Source organism: Colobus angolensis, unplaced genomic scaffold, assembly GCF_000951035.1.
Source record: "Colobus angolensis palliatus isolate OR3802 unplaced genomic scaffold, Cang.pa_1.0 Scaffold13, whole genome shotgun sequence".
NCBI lineage: Eukaryota > Metazoa > Chordata > Mammalia > Primates > Cercopithecidae > Colobus > Colobus angolensis.
Window position 1 is genome coordinate 11,626,449 of NW_012114252.1, and position 18,529 is coordinate 11,644,977.

Here is an 18,529-nt window from a genome sequence, read left to right on the forward strand (position 1 = left end):
TCACATGTTTGCGTATCTAGTGGTAAAATCTAAGAGGGGGTGGCGCTTACTTTCTCTGGCTTGCATCTGCTCCGTTTCGGGAAAATCGTGGCGAGGAGTCCCACAGAAAGTGTGTGACTGTTTCGCTTCATTGAAAATATAGGGTGCTATGGCTTTAAATACATTGGTATTCTACCCCTGGCTTCACTGCAGAATGAACAACAGTGATGTTCTGCTGAACATCAATTCCAGACATTTTAGGAAGGGCTCAGCAGTTTCGTGAGAATGAAGCTGTATTACTAAAGTGTAATGAGCCAAAAACATCTTGTTTTTATGCAGCACTAGTACAGACCCATGCCCTGGACCTGTAAATGCCTTTTCCGTTCATTGTAGGCTTGGAAGGCGCAGGGAATTCACTCAGCCTTATCAGCACAAATGTAAAAGGAACATTCTGGCTCAGAGAACTGAGTTGACATGAATATCAGGGACACAGCTTTTGCCAACTAATTATGGACTGAATGTTCAATCCAGGGTTTGCAATGTGCTGCTACCGAGTGCCTGCCCCGCCAAGAAAAGGGTTTAAAAATGGTCATCTCAGCATAAATTATTTTACAAATCCAATATTTATTTTATCTTGTATGTACAAAAAGTAAACTCCAAGTGAACATCAAATCTAATCCTTTTGGCCACATGGACTGGTTGTTCTTTATCTCATAGTTACAATGAATCATATAAACTGTAGCCTGCCACCACCATGACACATCTGTGACACAGAAGGAATGTGCCATTTGCCTATCTATCTGAGGAATGTTAAATAGAGAAAAATAGATCATAAAGCAACCTGGAGGTCAGAGGGTTCTGAGATAATCCCTCTGCTAAGAAACATCTGAACAGCAAATGTCCAATCTGTAATAAAATAGTTAAAGGTCTGAGTCCACTTCTACTTGGCCAACCCAGCACAAGAAATCTAACAGCACTTTGTAATCATTTGGCTTTTCTAATTTTCCCGGAGGACATGGGCCACTGACATATAAGGAAAAAAAGAAAAATGATTAAGTTGTGTGATCCCTAACCTGTGAGTTCAGAGGAAGATTTTGCAGGGCACCATTATTTCCATAGGAGATTCTGGTAACAGAGATGTCATTTCAAATGTAACATAGCAATGGTGTGTTAGGAGCAACCCATAATGAAATGACTCAGCTGATTCATGGCAAAATAGACATACCTTGGGTAAGAAATGAAACCAACAATAACATCACACATGCAAAGATTTTTTAAAAATAAATTGAGCTATACAGTTTTATTCTTTTTGCTAAACTCAGTTATTAAAAGGCTTCTTAAGAAACTTAACATCTTTGCACTCAGGTGATCTATCTACAGGTTTGTTATAAACCAGTAAGCATCCTGAGTCCATTTCTTTGCCTGGTGCTTGCACACGCAGTTTTCTTGGAAGGAGGCAACAGTTTCGTTAGCATAACTGAGGAGAGAAATCAACTTGTTCTGGTCACCAAATGTCTCGTGTATATTTTAAAATATAACGCGAGGAAAAGAAGAATCTGTAGTTTGTAAAACTACTATCATTTTAGCATAAGTTTAATGCTGACCTTTTCAGATCAATCATAAATAATAAATTCTCTCAAGAGAAATATTTCTAGCAGAAATGGGAAAGATGTGAACTAAAGCTATAACCCCTGTACCCTAAATATCAGCCACTTTGGGCTTAGCACTCTTTTGGGGGGTGGTGATAATACTGCATTAGAGCACATATGGATATATACCTTAGTTTACACAGACAGAATATGTAACAGTTTTGAGTGATATACATTTGCTTGCAGCATCGTTTCTAATATTATCAGTACAGTCATTATAGAAAATTTTTTTTGAGCAATGATAGTGACCTATCAGACATGCAGCTTATGCCTTTCTGTGGCAGGATGAACATCAATTTATAAAAATCTTGTGACAAGTTGGAATTCAGCTATAGATCAATTACAGATTGCTCACTGGACAATCAAGGAAATTATTAGAAAACAGTTTTCACCACTAGAAATTCATCCACATTGACATCCACCTAAATATCCAGAAGGTCATCCCCACTTTCGTCGCTCTCCACAGTCAGCTGCCGGGTCCACCACTTCTTAACTTCAGAGCCGCAGGAAGCCGCGTCAGTCATGGGGTTCATTTTGCACGCGACAGATTTCGTGGTTGTCCTCCCTCCAAACCGTAAGTTGACTGAGGACACTGAATGGCTTATTGGCTTTGGTGCTGTGGAATTAATGAGTCCTATGAGCCACTTGGTAGTGCTCCACCCTATTGTACTCGTTACTAAAAACCCATGATATCCCCATCAGTGATACTTTTGGCTAACATGTTCTATCCACAGACGCTAAGTAAACATCCTTTTCAGGACTTGATTCTTTATGTTCTCGATAGTTTTTTTTTTTTTTAAATTATGCTCATGGACAACTAATGATGCCACTTGGGGGGAAAAAAAGTGCCGTTCACCCCTTTCATTTTGAAATAATTACAAAAACTAGAAAATGGCTAATTCCAGTTTGGGAACTATTAAGTGTCATAGAAGCCTGTGCATTCGTTAGCATATGCAATAAAGAAAAAAGCAAAAAGGAAGGAGAGTGTGACCCACAGTAAAGGTGAGGAGGGATGCAGTGAGGGCATGGGAGGGAAGGTGTGGTTCTGGGGCCTCACAGTCATGGTCCTGGGACCCACCTCTGTAACCTGTGGATATGTAGCTATGGGCAACTTCATCTCTCTGAATCCAAGTTTCCTTCATTGTAAGATGAAGACAATGAAAATGTCCTAATTACACTATTGTCAGGATGAAAACAGGTTACATGAGATGACTTAAGAAAGTGCATAGCATGACACCTGGTGACATTGCTGCTGCCCCCTCAAAATACTATTTTTCTTCCCCTCTGCCTCCCCAAACTCAGCCTGACCCCAAGAGCATGTCTATTTCACGATCACTGTTTTTGGTGGGGACCACCTAGGCATGGACCAGTGGAAGTTTTTTTTTTTTTTTTTGAGACAGGTTCTCTCTCTCTCTCTCACCCAGACTGGAGTGCAGTGGCACAATCTTGGTTCACCGCAACCTCTGCCTCCCAGGCTCAAGCGATTCTCCTGCCTCAGCCTCCCAAGTAGCTGGGATTACAGGTGCGCACCACTACTGGTCAGCTAATTTTTGTATTTTTAGTAGAGACAGGGTTTCACCATTTTGGCCAGGCTGGTCTTGAACTCCAAACCTCAAATGATCCACCTGCCTCGGCCTCCCAAACTGCTGGGATCACAGGGGTGAACCACTGCACCTAGCCCAGTGGAAGTACTTTTGACAGCATTGTTTCTTTTGTCCATTTAAATGAATACCAAGGACTGTGCATTCTCCCCAGGTCACCTCTCCTATCTGTCCCTGCAGCATCTGGCCCCCAGCTCTGTCCATGCCCTTGTTGCCTCATGCTCACACAGTGGTAACTTCCTCCAGCTTGTAACCTGCCTCCAGGCTCTGCTGTGGACAATTCGTCCCTTGCTGCCAAGTCAACTTCCTAAAGCATAGATTCCAAAAATCACATACTGCTCAGAGATCTTTGCTAGCTCCTAATTGCCTCCAGGATAAAATTGAACCTAGTCATCTTGTAATTGAAGGCTTTTTGTGACCTGGTACCACCATCTGCTTTGCCTTGATGCTGTCATTCTCTGCTGTGTTTGAATCAGGAGGAACCTACATCTTCTCCGATCTCTGAAAAATAAATTCCTGAATATGAAAGGGGATACTTTCCTTGGTGGTAGTCCCAGTGAAGATCCACGGAACATCGTCAGCCTCAAAATGTAAGCTGTGCTGTCATCTGCTTTGTGGAACACATATGCTACACATCTAACTTCGATTGGGCTGACCTTGGGGCACAGTTAAAGATCATTATAAAGCTCCTGCTTTAGCACGAAGTTAGTTATCTATAGAGAAAAACACGTACAAGGACACTGGGCTGTGGCGAGCGTTGCTCTCCCTCCATTCCTGAGTGCTTTTAATGGGATTATCCTGGCTGTCCAAAACCCTATACAGAAGAAGCTCACAGAAGAAAATTCTCTTACTGAATCAGTAAAATATGGAAAATAATGGGTTTATTAAAGGAAAGGATTGAATGAGAGAACACAGTAATGCACTTAGAAGAGTGAGTGGCATACAGTGAGTACCACGGGTTTTTTGTTGTTTTGTTGCTGTGCGGAGGTAAAGCAGCTTGCCTAAAGCCAGTGACCAGCTCAGCTGCAAAGTGTTCTGAGACAAATAGGGGGTCTGTCCCTTTTTTGAGAACTTTGTGGCATTTTCTGAATGATTGCATCTGCCCACTCACTCTTCAATTAAATACATTTTGCCCATGTTTGAGCATGCCTTGAGGCACACAGAAAGCCCTTGGAAATCTCTCCCTCTTTCTGAATCTTGGCTTTTTCATAGGTGCTGGCTTCTCAACCACAATAGCCTGAAATGTACCCAGAAAATGGGGGCTAATGTAAGTCATATTTAGAGAAGTTATTTTTGGTGGCAGTGTTTTTGACAAGGCTACATTTTTCATTATGTTACTGTCTGTAAACAACTGTAGATGCAGACTTGCATTTTGAAAGGCAAGACCCAAAACACACAGAGTAAATACCTGTAAAATGCCTCGATCACTGGAGAAATGTCTGGATGTACCTACCTGAGGGCAGACGCCACTGCCCAAACTTCCTCTGGGGTTTCCCTGCGTCGGCGGCATCTTGCCGACTTCCTCCTCGATCCGACAGTGTGGGGCTCAGGAGCTGCTGCTGGCTGCTTGTCTGCATGGGAGGAGAAGCACGCAGTTACCGTCTTTCTTAACCCTGTGCTCGCCTCCTTTTACTATAAGAAAGGAAAACACATGGTAGGAGGACAAGTGGGAAGAATAACATGGACTCAGAATGTCCACAATGGGGAAAAGTGAAAATGGGTGTAAAGGGTCACAGAAGCAAAAGAGCCACCACTCTTCCCAGGAAACCCCCACTGCCTCATTCCCCTCCATGCCTGAGAATGTCATTGTTTCCCTTCATATCTTTGCTGGCAAATCAGGGGGCAAGGATGGGACACTGAAGGAAGGAAGATGGGGCAGTGGGGACCGGCTGGACGGGGGCAGTCTACTTTCACCAGCCTGGAGATCCACACTTAGAGCTTTGGGGAAAGAGTTCTCTTCAGGCAAAGCTGTATGATGGGCCCTGGCGGAGGATGGAGCCAGTAACAATCTAAGCTAAAGTCAAAGAGAGATGCCAAGACTTCCCACACATTTCACCTGTTCTCGGGTTCACCTGTCACCTCTCCCTTTCCTAACAAAAGCCTTGGCCTTCACATCTCTTCGATATCCCCTCTTGGTGTTTTTTTGTTTGTGTGTGTATGTGTGTGTGTTTGTCACCTCTTAGGCTTTTTCATCTAAAAACAGAGGCCTCTACAATGGGCACTTTCCCCGGCCTCATTGGCCCTGTCTCACTGTCTTTCCTGACCTCAGCCTGCCTCCCTCCCCCATGCGAGACATTGCCAACCATCTTCAGGGTGACCAGTGGCAAGACCACTGTGGATGCCTCACCTTGCCCCTTGGTTGACTAACTCCACAGAAATCCCTATAGTCGGTGGCAGATAATTTCTAAAGGCTGGGGAGCCAAAAACATGAAATCTACTGAAAACTGGGCTATGGCACCAGTGGGCCTCCTGGAGCACCTTCCAAAGGTACTCCCGGCCCCTGGCTGCGGTGCTGCCCATCATGGAGCCTGGTGCTCTTGGGGCTCTGCACAGAGTACAGGATCAGCTCCACGTTGTTAACCTCAAATTGTAACTGCTGCCTCATAAAGGGGCAGGTCCTCCCAGGCAGCTGCTTCTCACAGCACAGGACTCTCCAGGACGCTGATAACTCCCTGTACTTTTTAAAATAGACACATACATCGAGTTTGAAAATGAAAATATGCCGTGACCTAATAAATAGAAACTCCTCAAGCCGACTGTCCTGAATTCCATATGTTCTTCTGATACCCAACCAAGAAAGGATACATCTTCAATGAGTCTGATTAAGGAGGCTGAAAGCCAATTACAAACATTTTCACTGATTCTACTGCAAATTTCTGACTTTAGTGAGGAGAGGAAAACATTTAGGGAAGAGTTTCATGTAAACCATACTCCATGTAATATTTCCAGATTCAAATGCAGCCCTGAGATCTGATGTTAACTCTTTAGACAAAAATAAAACTACAGAATTACGAAGTTCAGGGCATTAACTGTTTTTTTTGGCATTCATATGAATCAGAATATTTTTAAATAACCTCAACTGCATCCAAGATGGCAAAGACACAGACGTAATCTGGATCAATGGATTTCCATTGTCTTTTTTTTTAAATGAAAATATTCCTATTAGAAATATTGTCACCTTGTTTGAATGATGTGACCAGCACCCATTTTATTTATTTTAATTAAAAGAAAGAAGCCCACGGAGTGTCCTCGGATGGAGGAAGCCTCGTGCCCATACCTCGGGTTGCATGCTGTTGTCCTGACTGTTGGCATTCGTGTCTTCACTGGGCTGGGTGGTCTCGATGCTGGGTGGGTTCAGAAACCGGCTCAGCTCTTGCTGCTGACTCTCTCTCAGGCTGTGGATGATACTGCATGACTGCTGCTGTTTCTATGGAAATATGATTGTTTGTTTAGTAAAGTAAGCCCAGCATCCTGCCTCCCCCACCGCCACACAAATCATATTTTCTTCTCCCCTCTCTTAAGACCTGCATGACTGGTGACCTCTTAGGAATTTCCAGGTAAAGATCCTGAACTAATTTCAATGTTCAATTAAGGTGGGCTGATGCAAAGGTGGGCTTAGAGAGGTATGTATTGACTTCCCAGTCCATTTTCATTTGTGTAACAATTGGAATAGTGATGGTCATTGATGCTTGTGTTTTATTTATGTTTGTTTTCTTTTTGTTGTTGTTGTTTTCTGTTTTTTGTTTTTTTGAGATAGGATCTCACTATGTCCCATAGACTAGAGTTCAGTGGTGTGATTATTATAGCTCACTGTAACCTTAAACTCCTAGGCTCAAGCTATGCTCCTGCCTCAGCCTCCTGAGAAGCCGAGACTAAAAGTGTGCATGACTGTGGCCGACTAATTAATTAATTTTTTTTTCCCAGAGAGGAGGTCTCACTCTGTTGCCCAAGCTAGTCTCAAACTTCTGGTCTTAAGCGATCCTCCTGCCTGAGTCTCCCGATGTGCTGGGATTACAGGCATGAGACACTGTGCCCAGCTTGTATCTTATTTAAAATTACTAATGTAGCTATTCTATTTTTTCGCCCCTTATTTTATTCTAGGCACATTAAGCCAATACAACCCCAACCCCTTTCCCACTTTCCTGCAAATTGTAAGAGGCAAAGTGCCTCGGGTGGATGAGAAAACCTTTGTGCTTGTCTTGGTTCTGAAGTTTCCAGGCCAATCCAGGAGACCAATATGTCTTGGCATATACTAAAGCCAGGGCTCCTTGTGCTCTCCCAGAGCAAGAGGAGGACAGATTGATCCCTGGAGCTAACATAGCTACAGTGGCTACAGTGGCCAGCAGTGACGGGACATCACTGGGCAGCTGGCCTTGCTATAGGAGGTTGAGTTGTATCTTTTCTCTGGGAACCTTTTCTCTTCCAATAGAAATACGTGTTTCTGCAATTGATGTTGTTGCTCTGAGGAAGAGGATTAAAACAATCGCTGTTACATATAAATGTTTAGTGATTGTTTTGAGTTTTTTTACCCGTCTGTGAAACATGCCAAAAGCATTCATAAAGGTAATTATCTCATAGAAACATTCACTGTAAACACAGTATATGCCAACGCAGTATACATTCATTAATTTATGAGTTACAGAATCTTATAGGCTTATAATTCAGGAAGCAGAAAACATCATTAATCTTGAGAGGTGGTCTTTTCAGAATGAACAACATTATCACAGTTTGTTGAAATTTTTAGCAGCAATTTAAAGTAGTTTTGCAAATTCAATATGTGGAAAATTCTAGAATTTTGTAGAGTTTAATAAATGGACATCATAAATATTTTAATATCAATAAACTTTTTTTTGAGACAGAGTCTCACTGTGTCACCCAGGCTAGAGTGCAGTGGCACGATCTCGGCTCACTGCAACTACTACCTCCCAGGTTCAAGTGATTCTCATGCCTCAGTCTCCTGAGTAGTAGGGATTGCAGGCATGTGTGCCATGCCCGGTTAATTTTTGTATTCTTAGTAGAGATGGGATTTCGCCATGTTGGCAGGTTGGTCTCCAACTCCTGGCCTCAAGTGAGTTGAGCTGCCCCCTTGACCTCCCAAAGTGCTGGGATTACAGGTATGAGCCACCGCGCCTGGCCAATAAACTGCTTTTTAAGTCTTCGTGTCATATTATAAAAATGGGATTCCATGGAAACTCCTAATGGACTCTGCTACAGAGGGCAGGGCTGACTGTGGACCAGAGTGAAAGTCTGCGTCAAGATCTGACCACTGTAAGTGGAGGTAGTGGACATAGTTTAAAGGGATAGAAGGCCGATCACAGAAGGAGCTAATCCCATGTTCATGAAGCTCTTTTCTTTTGTCCTCCTCCTTCCAGGCGGGGCAGGGTGGGGACCCGACCTGCATGTGTGCAGTTAGTTCACTCACAGCTCTGATGCGCTTCAGGCACTTCTTGAGCCACATGCGGATGGTCTGCTTGGCCACCTCCTCCTCTATGGTGTACTCCAGCTGCTCCCTCGCCAGGAGTTCCTCCAGCTGCAGGCTCTTCCGGATGTCCACGGACCGGTATGAAAGCATGCTGGTGGGGGAAACACACCCGCAATCGCAGCTCTGAGTCACCTGAGATTTACACCCTTAGATATGTCAAAATCCAGAGAGGACATCACTCCGTCTAACGAGTCTAGCGTTTGATGCCACCCCTCACCACCCGTGTGTCTTGGGCCGGTCCTGTCACCTCTCTATGTCTCCCTTTCCTCGTCTGTAAAATAAAGATAGTCATAGTAACTCCTTTATTTAATGACTAAGTAAGTTAATATCTGTGAGGCTCTTACAGCAGTAAGTGCCATCTAAGTGCCTGTAAAACAAAAGATCCAGGCTAAGGAAAGACTCAGAACTTTCTCTGCAGAAGGGAGACTGTGCCTCACACACTTTCTTCACACTTAACCGCACGTGGTGATGGTTAATGTGCTCGGCTGTGCATCACACCTCCCTACCCACTGCACTGCGTTTCCCTCTCTGTTTAATCTCATTCAACCTTCTGTATCTTCCTTATTAATTAATTTTTTTTTTTGAGATGGAGCTTCGCTCTTGTTGCCCAGGCTGGAGTGTAATGGCGCGATCTCAGCTCGCTGCAACCTCCGCCTCCTGGGTTCAAGCGTTTCTCCTGCCTCAGCCTCCCAAGTAGCTGGGATTATAGGTATGTGCCACCACACCCAGCTAATTTTGTATTTTCAGTAGAGACGAGGTTTCACCATGTTGGTCAGACTGGTCTTACACTCCTGACCTCAAATGATCCGCCTGCCTCAGCCTCCCAAAGAGCTGGGACTACAGGTGTGAGCCACCACACCTGGCCTTCTTTATTAATTTTAGAGGCTACAAAACAAACCCAGGGTTGAATATCCACTCCCATTTAACCCTCGACACACAACAGGCCCATGCAGTGGTAGATGAAGCCAACACAGCAGATGTTCTGCATCGTGGGTCATGGGGCAATAAAGCAGCTCCCAGGATGCCTGGACTGAGCAGTCCACCACCACAGGAGAAGACAGGCCCTCTTGGCAGTGTGATGCACCCAGGTGTAGCCACAGGATTCCAGGTCATGGTTCAGACCTAGGCACCCTGGTGTGCCTGTGAGCTACCCACTTCTGTGAGCTCATTTCCACCCTGGAGCCCAAAGCACAGCATGGAGGCTCTTGAGAGCACTGGTACATTGGACTTCTCTTCTTTGCTAAATCTCTTCCCACCACAGAGGGAAAAAAATGAATTTTCTCTTCCTCTCTTCCCTGACTCATCAAGAATCTCATCAAAGCCTCATTGCTTTTATCCTCACTGTTTTTTTTTTTATCATATACTGGGCTAGGGGAATAAATAGGAAGGGGAGAAACAGCCCTACCATTGATTTTGCCTGGGTCTATTTTTATTAGATACACCAGTGTGTTCCAAAGAGGCTGAATATTAACTATTAATGACAACAGTATGCCTATCTGCCTCATGTCAACCTAAAAAAATTTGTCACTAGGAGGAAAGACTCAGAAACATTCTGACAGAGATGACATCCTTTGTGATTCATATGCATTTCTCCGTCCCATCTTTTTCTGCTTTTTAGCTTGTTCGTGGAGGAACTGAATAGTGGGAGGTGAAATTGATAACTCGTGAGAACTTTTCCCAGATTCTTCCTGTGCTGATCTTTTTTTTTTTTTTTTTTTTTTTTAGTTTTTAGCTACAAGCATATTTCTGTACACCTGAGTTCTCCTGAAATTTGAGACAACACAGTACCCCACACACTACTGGTAGGTACTGCTATGTGATTAAAATAGCTACTGCTAGTCAATTGCTCTTATTTTTTTCTGTGGCATGGACCCCTGTGGCAGTGCAGCTTATGGGACATTTCTTAAAATAATGCTTTAGATGCACAGAATGAAATACACAGTATTACAAAGAAAACCAATTATATTAAAACACAATTCTCAAATTACTTTAAAACGGCAGTGATACAGTAACGTAAGTGCTTCTTTATTATTCCATTAAATAATACCATCTAGCAGAGCTCAAATGACTACCATAACTCAGAAGCACTGGTAAGCATGAATGATATTTTAAGATGTCAGCCAAGGCAGTCAGTTATGTAACCTGAAAATATCTATGATTTCTCCTGGTAACAAAGACATGGATATTACTAATGTGACTGTGGTTTGTTGCCTACATTCATCATGGAAGAGAATGCCGCATTTCAAAGACCGATTAGTGAAAATAAAGATGTAATTGTTTCCCTTTGCAAGTCCATGGGCCTCTGTTTTATCCATGGACTCCTGCTTAAGAAGCTGTTATGGGTTCAATGTTTCCTCCCAAAGAAAGAGATGTTGGAGTCCTAACCTCTAGTACCTCAGAATGGAATGTTATTTGGAAAAAGAACATTGCAGCTGTAATTAGTAATTAAGTTAAAATGAGATCACAGGGGAGTAGCATGGACTCCTAATGTAATATGACAGACGTTCTTCTAAAAGGAGGAATCTGAACATAGATACACACACACACACACACACACACACTCACATACACAGAATGCCATGTGAAGATAATGTAATATGACAGACATTCTTCTAAAAGGAATTTGAACATAGACACACACACACACACAAACAGAATGCCATGTGAAGATGAAGGGAGACCAGGCTGATGCTTCCACAAGCCAAGGAATGCCCAACATTGGCAGCATGCCCCCAGCAGCCAGGGCAGAGGCTGGGCCAGATTCTCCCTCACAGGCCTCCGAAGGAACCAGCCCTGCAATACCTCCATCTCGGGCTTCCAGCATCCAGGACTTCGAGACCATTCAGTCCCTCGGCTTAAGGTACCAAGTTACAGTAGCCCAAGGAAACAAATACAGAAGTCTCCCAGGGAGAAGAAAAGGCAGAAACTCCATTTGACCCTCTGTCCTGTCTGGGTGCTCATGAAATGTCTGGAAAATCTGGTGTTTTAGCCAATGGGGCAACCATCACAGAGCAGGCCAGGCGAATTCTTATCAGATCTGTGCAAGTGAGGCACTCTGCACGTTAGTCCCAGCTTTGCCAGAGCCCTGTCACCACAAGCAAGTCATTCAGCTCTTCCGGGCAGTTCCCGCATCATAGGGAAGGGGTGGGACTGTGCTCTCCCAGATCCCTTCAACCTCTCCCCTCAGGGAGCACCTCAGTGGGCAGGGGCCCCTATGGGACGTCAGGGCACGGCTGCCCAGCCCTCCCCTGCGAGGCACCTACTTGGAAATGATCACTGGAGGACAGCGAGAAAGGGCACTTAGCGCCTGGGACATGTGACCCCGGGCCGCTTCACGACCACAGCAGATGCGGCATTTTGGGTTGGAAACACGCTACAGAGGCCTTGAAGGCTGACGGCTGTAGTTTCTGGCCCCAGTTTAGCCCTGCGAAAGCCTGCCTTGTACCTCAGGACGTCGTGGAAGGTGACGTCGCCGCCGTTGTGGAGCCTCTCCATTTCGTAGCACATGTGCTTAAACAGGAGCTTGTCCTTGTCCAAGTCCACCTCCAGCCTCCCACGCAGCAGCCGCAGCAGGAACTTGACACGGAATGTGGGGATCACCCCCTGTGTGGCAGAGCACAAATAGCAGCAAATCATCATCAGGCCTCAGTGATGCACTGGGTTTCTCAAAAAAAAAAAAAAGGTGCTATTTCTCAAAAGCTGGCATAATTAGCACCAGATGTGAAGAAAGCTGGTCACCTCCTTGGAGCCTGGTGGAATTAAGTGCACTAAGAAGAGCAGAGGATGGAAAACTGAGTGATACATTTCTCTCTCTGGGATGTCACCACATTGCAGCATTTGGAGTGAGGCATGGGAAGCTCCCCCTCAGCCCCCCAGGACGCTGCTCTCGTTCTCACCAGGCTGATGCTCATGTGGCCTGTCTCACGGACTCCGCCTCCAACGCACACACTGAGTGGGTCATAATGCACTCACACAAGGTAATGGACAAGACACAGACATGTAACCCTCCTCTTCACTCAGTCTGGATGCTAGGAATGTCTCAATGTTTATTGCAAGTTTGTCTACCATTAAAAGATAACTCGTGGTGGATCACGCCTGTAATCTCAGCACTTTGGGAGGCCGAGGCGGGTGGACTACCTGAGGTCAGGAGTTCGAGATCAGCCTGGCCAACATGGTGAAACCCGTTCTCTACTAAAAATACAAAAATTACCCAGATGCAGTGGTGCGTGCCTATAGTCCCAGCTACTCAGGAGGCTGAGGCAGGAGAATCACTTGAACCCAGGAGGCAGAGGTTGCAGTTAGCCGAGATCGTACCACTGCACTCCAGCCTGGGGACAGAGTGGGACTCCATCTCAAAAAGAAAAAAAAAGAGACAACTCCTTTTCATGTCTTCTGCAGGATGAGAAAAACTATATACAAGAGAATTCGGCCCCCAGCTCTGCCCTCTTCTGGGTCAGAACTGATCCAGACACTGAGAATCTAAGATGTGTTGCTACCTCCCACGCAACGCAAACCACCATGCCCCCCTGGCTGTATCTTTGAATGAAAGTGCTGGGCAGAACACTGGTGACCATGACTGCCTGCCAGTTACTGACATCTCAGTGTGCAGGGCAGTGTGTTCTTCATGTGTGTATTACATTAAAGCAGGGTGACAGTTATGGAGAGACAGGTGGGTCCTGAGGAGCTGAGAGTGAGGTCAGATCCCCTGCTTGCAGCTCACACACTATCTTGAAAGCCCTCGAGACTGGAGCCTGGGTGGGCGGGGGTACCAAGAAGAGGGATGAAATCGGGGTGAGGGCACTGACGGGGCCCCTCATTTATGACGCCCATGCTGGCTCCTTGGTCTTTGTGCCCTTCATCAACTCTTCTTGAACTATTTCCAGATCTCCCCCCAAATACTCTGGCAGAACCTTCCTTGTGTTGTTCAGACATGATGTCCCACAGCACCCCTCAGGCCTCCTTCATGGCTATTCCTGCCCGTGCAGCCCAACCCCAACTACTGTCTATAGTTTTAACTTCTGGAAATACTGCTACTAATACTATTATTATTTCACTTTTTATTATTCGTCTCCACCTATTAGAATGTAAACTCTGTGAGTACAGGAGCTGTTCCATCTTGTTCATTGCTATATCCTCAGTGCCTAGAACTGTGCCTGAGTGTTTGCTAGGATGAGGAAGAGAGAAGAGGAGGAGGAGGAAGAACAGGAGGAAGGGGAGAAGGAGGAGGTGGGGGAAGAGGAGGTAGAGGTAGAGGAGAAGGAGGAGGTGAAGGAGGTGGGAGAGGAGGAGGTAGAGGTAAAGGAGGAGGTGGAGGGGGAAGATGAGGGGGTGGATGAGGAGGAGGAGGGGGTGGACGTGGAAGAGGAGGAGGAGGGGGAGGGGAGGAGGGGGGTGGATGAAGAGGAGGAGGAGGGGGTAGACGAGGAGGAGGAGGAGTAGGAGGAAGGGAAAGAGGTGGAGGTTGATGACGGCAATGACAAGAAGAGAAACAGCAAACCACAGCTACTTTGGCTAATTTTAAGTAATCTTTGCCAGCCTCAAAACCATTTAAATGTTTGAGACATGTTGGTAAGTCTCTTTGAGGTGGGGCATGAAACAACAACCCACTCCCATACCTCTCTTTTATCATCCACCATGTTCCATATGATTTGAAAGTGGCGAAGATCATTGTAACTTAAAAGCTGGTCCTCCTCAGTGGAATAAAACAAGGAGAAATTCTCAACAATTATGGCTTTTAAAAAAAGAAAAATTCAGAAGTTAGACAATTATGCTAATCTGTCATATTTTAGAAAGAGTAAAACATCTATTATTAATAATGGATTCTATCACCTACATCATAAGCCAGATTTTTAAAGTGCTTTTAGTATGGTTTCCAAATTGGCATGTTTACACTTGGACTAAGCTATTTCTGCAGCTCCTGCCTTTCCAAAACATGAGGGTCATAAGCACAAACACACATTCTGTGTATAGAGATAGTCATGCCAGCTGGCTTTAACTCTTAGTTGAGAGTTCCAGGGCCATTTTTAAAGGTCAGATTGAGTTCTGGGTGGCCCCACAGCTGGGTGAATAAGGTGTACCTTTCAAAAACATAAATGTGATATTTCAAGGCTAGACAGTCCTCTCTGATATTTGTTCAACTCAGTCCATGAGAAGAGCTCTTTTGAAATTAATGATCATAATAAATGGTACAACTCTTAAAATTGCAGTCAACTGCCATTTACACGCCTTTCAAAGGTCTTTTCAGCTTCTGGATTGAGAGACAACAATTTATAATTAATGCCATGAAACACCCACCCCAAGCAATCCAAGGTAATTGCTTGAAAATCATACATAATTATCTAAGTACCTGAGTTTAAAGAGTAGAAAGTATTCAACTAACATCACTTACCTACAAGCAGATTTAGCATGATGTAGGCAATGATGACATAAAATGAGCAGAAATACATAAGTGCCCCAGCATAGTTTCCACAGTCTGTTGCCCAGTATGTAAATTCATCTGGAGTACAAAAAGGAGGCTGAACCTTTGGGGCATTGGGGCAGAAGGAGGAGGAGAGGATAAGAGTAGAGAATAGAAATTTCTTTTAGCTGACTATAGTTAACGAATAGATTCCTAAACATATAGAATATAATTAACTTCAAAGTAAGCTTTCAAAAGCCACATACATTGGGTACATCATCTATAGCAAAAATAAAGAATAATATTTCACTTATGGTATGCTGTTATCTTGTAGAATCCCAAGGTTACTGCTATTTTTAAAAGCACAATGAAAATGAACTGATCTCCACTAGATGCTCTTTCTGCCTCCGCTACCAGCCACTGTGATGCAAACTGCAGAAAATCAAATAAAAAGACATTTGCAAGTTTTTCTCTGACTGAAGTAACGGGTTAAGATTTGGGAATATAAAGGTATACCTTGGAGACATCGCAGTTTCAGTTCCAGGCTGCTACAATAAAGTGAACACTGCAATAAAACAAGTCCCATGCATGTTTTGGTTTCCCAGTGCATATGCAAGTCATGTTTATACCATACTGTGGCTTATGAAGTGCACAATGGCATTATGTCCAAAAAGGTACGGACCTTAATAAAAAGTATTTTTATTGCTAAGAAAAGCTAACAATCATCTGAACCTTCAGTGAGTTGTAATCTTCTGCTGGTGGTGGAGGGTCTTGCCTCAATGTTGACAGCTGCTGACTGAGCAGGGTGGTGGCTGCTGACGGCTGGGGTGGCTGTGGCAATTTCTTAAAACAAGACATCATGGAAGTTCATCGTATCAATCGACTCTTCCATGAAAGATTTTCCTGCAGCATATGTTGCTGTTTGCTGGCATTTTACCCACAATAGAACTTCTTTTGAATTTGGAGTCAGTCCTCTCAAACCCTGCTGCTGGTTTATCAAGTAATTTTATGTCACATTATAAATCCTTTGTTGTCATTATGACTATGTTCATAGCACCTTCAGCAAGAGTAGATTCCATTTCAAGAAACCACTCTCATCATCCATAAGGAGCAATCTTCATTCCTTCAAGTTTGATCAGGAGACTGTGGCAATTTGGTCACATCTTCAGGTTCCATTTCTAATTCTAGTTCTCTTGCTATGTCTACCAACCACATGTGCAGTGACTTCCTTCACTGAAGTCTTGAACCCCTCAAAGTCATCCATAATGACTGGAATCAACTTCTTCCAAATTCCTGTTAATGCTGATGATATTTTGACCTCCTTCCATGAATCATGAATGTTCCTAATGGCATCTAGAATAGTGAATCCTTTCTAGAGGTTTTTCAATGTACTTTGCCCAGATTCATCAGAGGCATCACTATCTATCGCAGCTATTAGCCTTATGAAATCTATTTCTGAAATAATAAGACTTGAAATGACTCCTTGATCCATAGACAGAATGGATATTGTGTTAGCAGGCAAGAAAACAACATTAATCTCCTTATACATCTCCTGGTACAGCTCTTGGTTGACCAGGTAGATGCATTGTTAATGAGCAGTACTACTTTGAAAGGAATCTTTTCTTTCCTGAGCAGTAGGTCTCAAGAGTGGGCTTAAATATCCAGAAAACCATGCTGTAAACAGCTGTTCTGTCATCCAGGCTTTGTTGTTTCATTCATAGAGCACAGGCAGGGTAAATTTAGTGTAATCCTTAAGAGACTATATTAGTCCATTATCACGCTGCTAATAAAGACATACCTGAGACTGGGTAACTTACAAAGATGAGAGATTTAATTGACTCACAGTTCAGCAGGGATGGGGAGGCCTCAGGAGATTTACAATCGTGGCGGAAGGGGAAGCAAACACATCCTTCTTCACATGGTGGCAGCAAGAAGTGCCAAACAAATGGGGGGAAGCCCCTTATAAAACCATCAAATCTCATGACAGCTATAGTGAGAACTCACTCAGTATTACAAGAACAGGATGGAAGAAACCACCCCCGTGATTCAATTATGTCTGCCTGGTCCCTCCCGTGACACAGGGAGATTAAGGGAACTACAATTCAAGATGAGATTTGGGTGGGGACACAGCCAAACCATAGCAGGGACCTAGGATTTTTGGAATGGTAAATGAGCACTGGCTTCCACTGAAGGTTACCAGCTGCATTAGTCCCTAACAACAGAGTCAGTCTGTCATTTGAAGCTTTGAAGCCAGCCATTGACTTCTCCTTTCTACCTGTGGAAGTTCTAGAGGGCATCTTCTTCCAATAGAAGGATGTTTTGTCTACATGGAAAATCCATTGTTTAGTGAAGCCACCTTAATTAATTATTTTAGCTAGATCTTCTAGATAACTTGCCACAGCTTTTACATCAGCAGCACTTACACTTTTATATTATGGAGATGGCTTCTTTCTTTCCTTAAACATCATGAACCAACCTTTGCTAGCATCGAACATTTTTTTCTGCAGCATTCTCACCTCTCTCACCCTTCATAAATCTGAAGAGAGTAAGGGCCTTCTTCTGCATTTGGCTTTAGCTTAAGGGCATGTTGTGGCTAGTCTGATCTTCTATTCAGACCGGTAAAACTTTCTCCATATCAGCAATAAGGCTATTTCTTATCAGTCATGTGTTCACTGGAGTAGCATTTTAATTCCCTTCAAGAACTTTTCCTTTGAATTAACAACTTGAGTAACTATTTGGTGCAAGGGACCTAGCTTTTGGGCTAACTTGGCTTTTGACATGCCATTCTCCGTAAGCTTAATCATTTCTAGCTTTTGCTTTAAAGTAAGAGATGTGTGAATCTTCTTTTCACTTGAACACTTACAGGCCATTGTAGGGTTATTAATCGGCCTAATTTCAATATTGTTGTGTCTCAGGACATAGGGAGGCCCAAGAAAAGAGAGAAGGGTTGGAGAAACAGCTCTTTGGTGCAGCAGTCAGAAGACATATGACATTTGTCAATTAAATTTTCCATCTTATTGAGCATGATTCATGGCACCCCTCAAAACAATTACAAAAGAAACATCAAAAGATCATTGATCACAGATCACCAAAACAGATATAATAATAATGAAAAAGTCTGAAATAGTGAGAATTACCAAAATGTGATAAAGAACCAGAAAGTGAGCAAACACATGCTATTAGAAAAATGGCCCTGATAGGTCTGCTCAACACAAGATTGCCACAAACCTTCAATTTGTAAAAATGCAAAGTCTGCAAAAGGCAATAAGTGAAGTATAGTAAAACAAGATTGTGCCTGTACATAGCAAATTCACATTCAAATTGTGTAAGGAGTGAGCCCCATTCCTGGAACACTGTTATGGGATGCTATGGAATAGCACAAGACTTAAGTCATCAAAAACTCTCTCATTGTTTACAGGCT

General features: G+C 43.7%; 1 protein-coding gene across 1 annotated transcript in view; it reads right to left on the reverse strand.

The window, feature by feature from the left end:
• Nucleotides 1-583: 583 nt before the first annotated feature.
• Nucleotides 584-18,529, reverse strand: part of NALCN (sodium leak channel, non selective) — a 338,653-nt gene continuing 320,707 nt past the window's right edge. The window contains exons 37-43 of the mRNA XM_011933944.1: nucleotides 15,100-15,232; nucleotides 14,327-14,442; nucleotides 12,157-12,314; nucleotides 8,652-8,802; nucleotides 6,507-6,656; nucleotides 4,683-4,800; nucleotides 584-2,244 (exon numbers count right to left, since the gene is read on the reverse strand). Of these exons, the coding sequence (XP_011789334.1) occupies nucleotides 2,051-2,244; nucleotides 4,683-4,800; nucleotides 6,507-6,656; nucleotides 8,652-8,802; nucleotides 12,157-12,314; nucleotides 14,327-14,442; nucleotides 15,100-15,232 (1,020 nt within the window). The 3' untranslated portion in view covers nucleotides 584-2,050. The remainder of the gene's footprint in view (nucleotides 2,245-4,682; nucleotides 4,801-6,506; nucleotides 6,657-8,651; nucleotides 8,803-12,156; nucleotides 12,315-14,326; nucleotides 14,443-15,099; nucleotides 15,233-18,529) is intronic.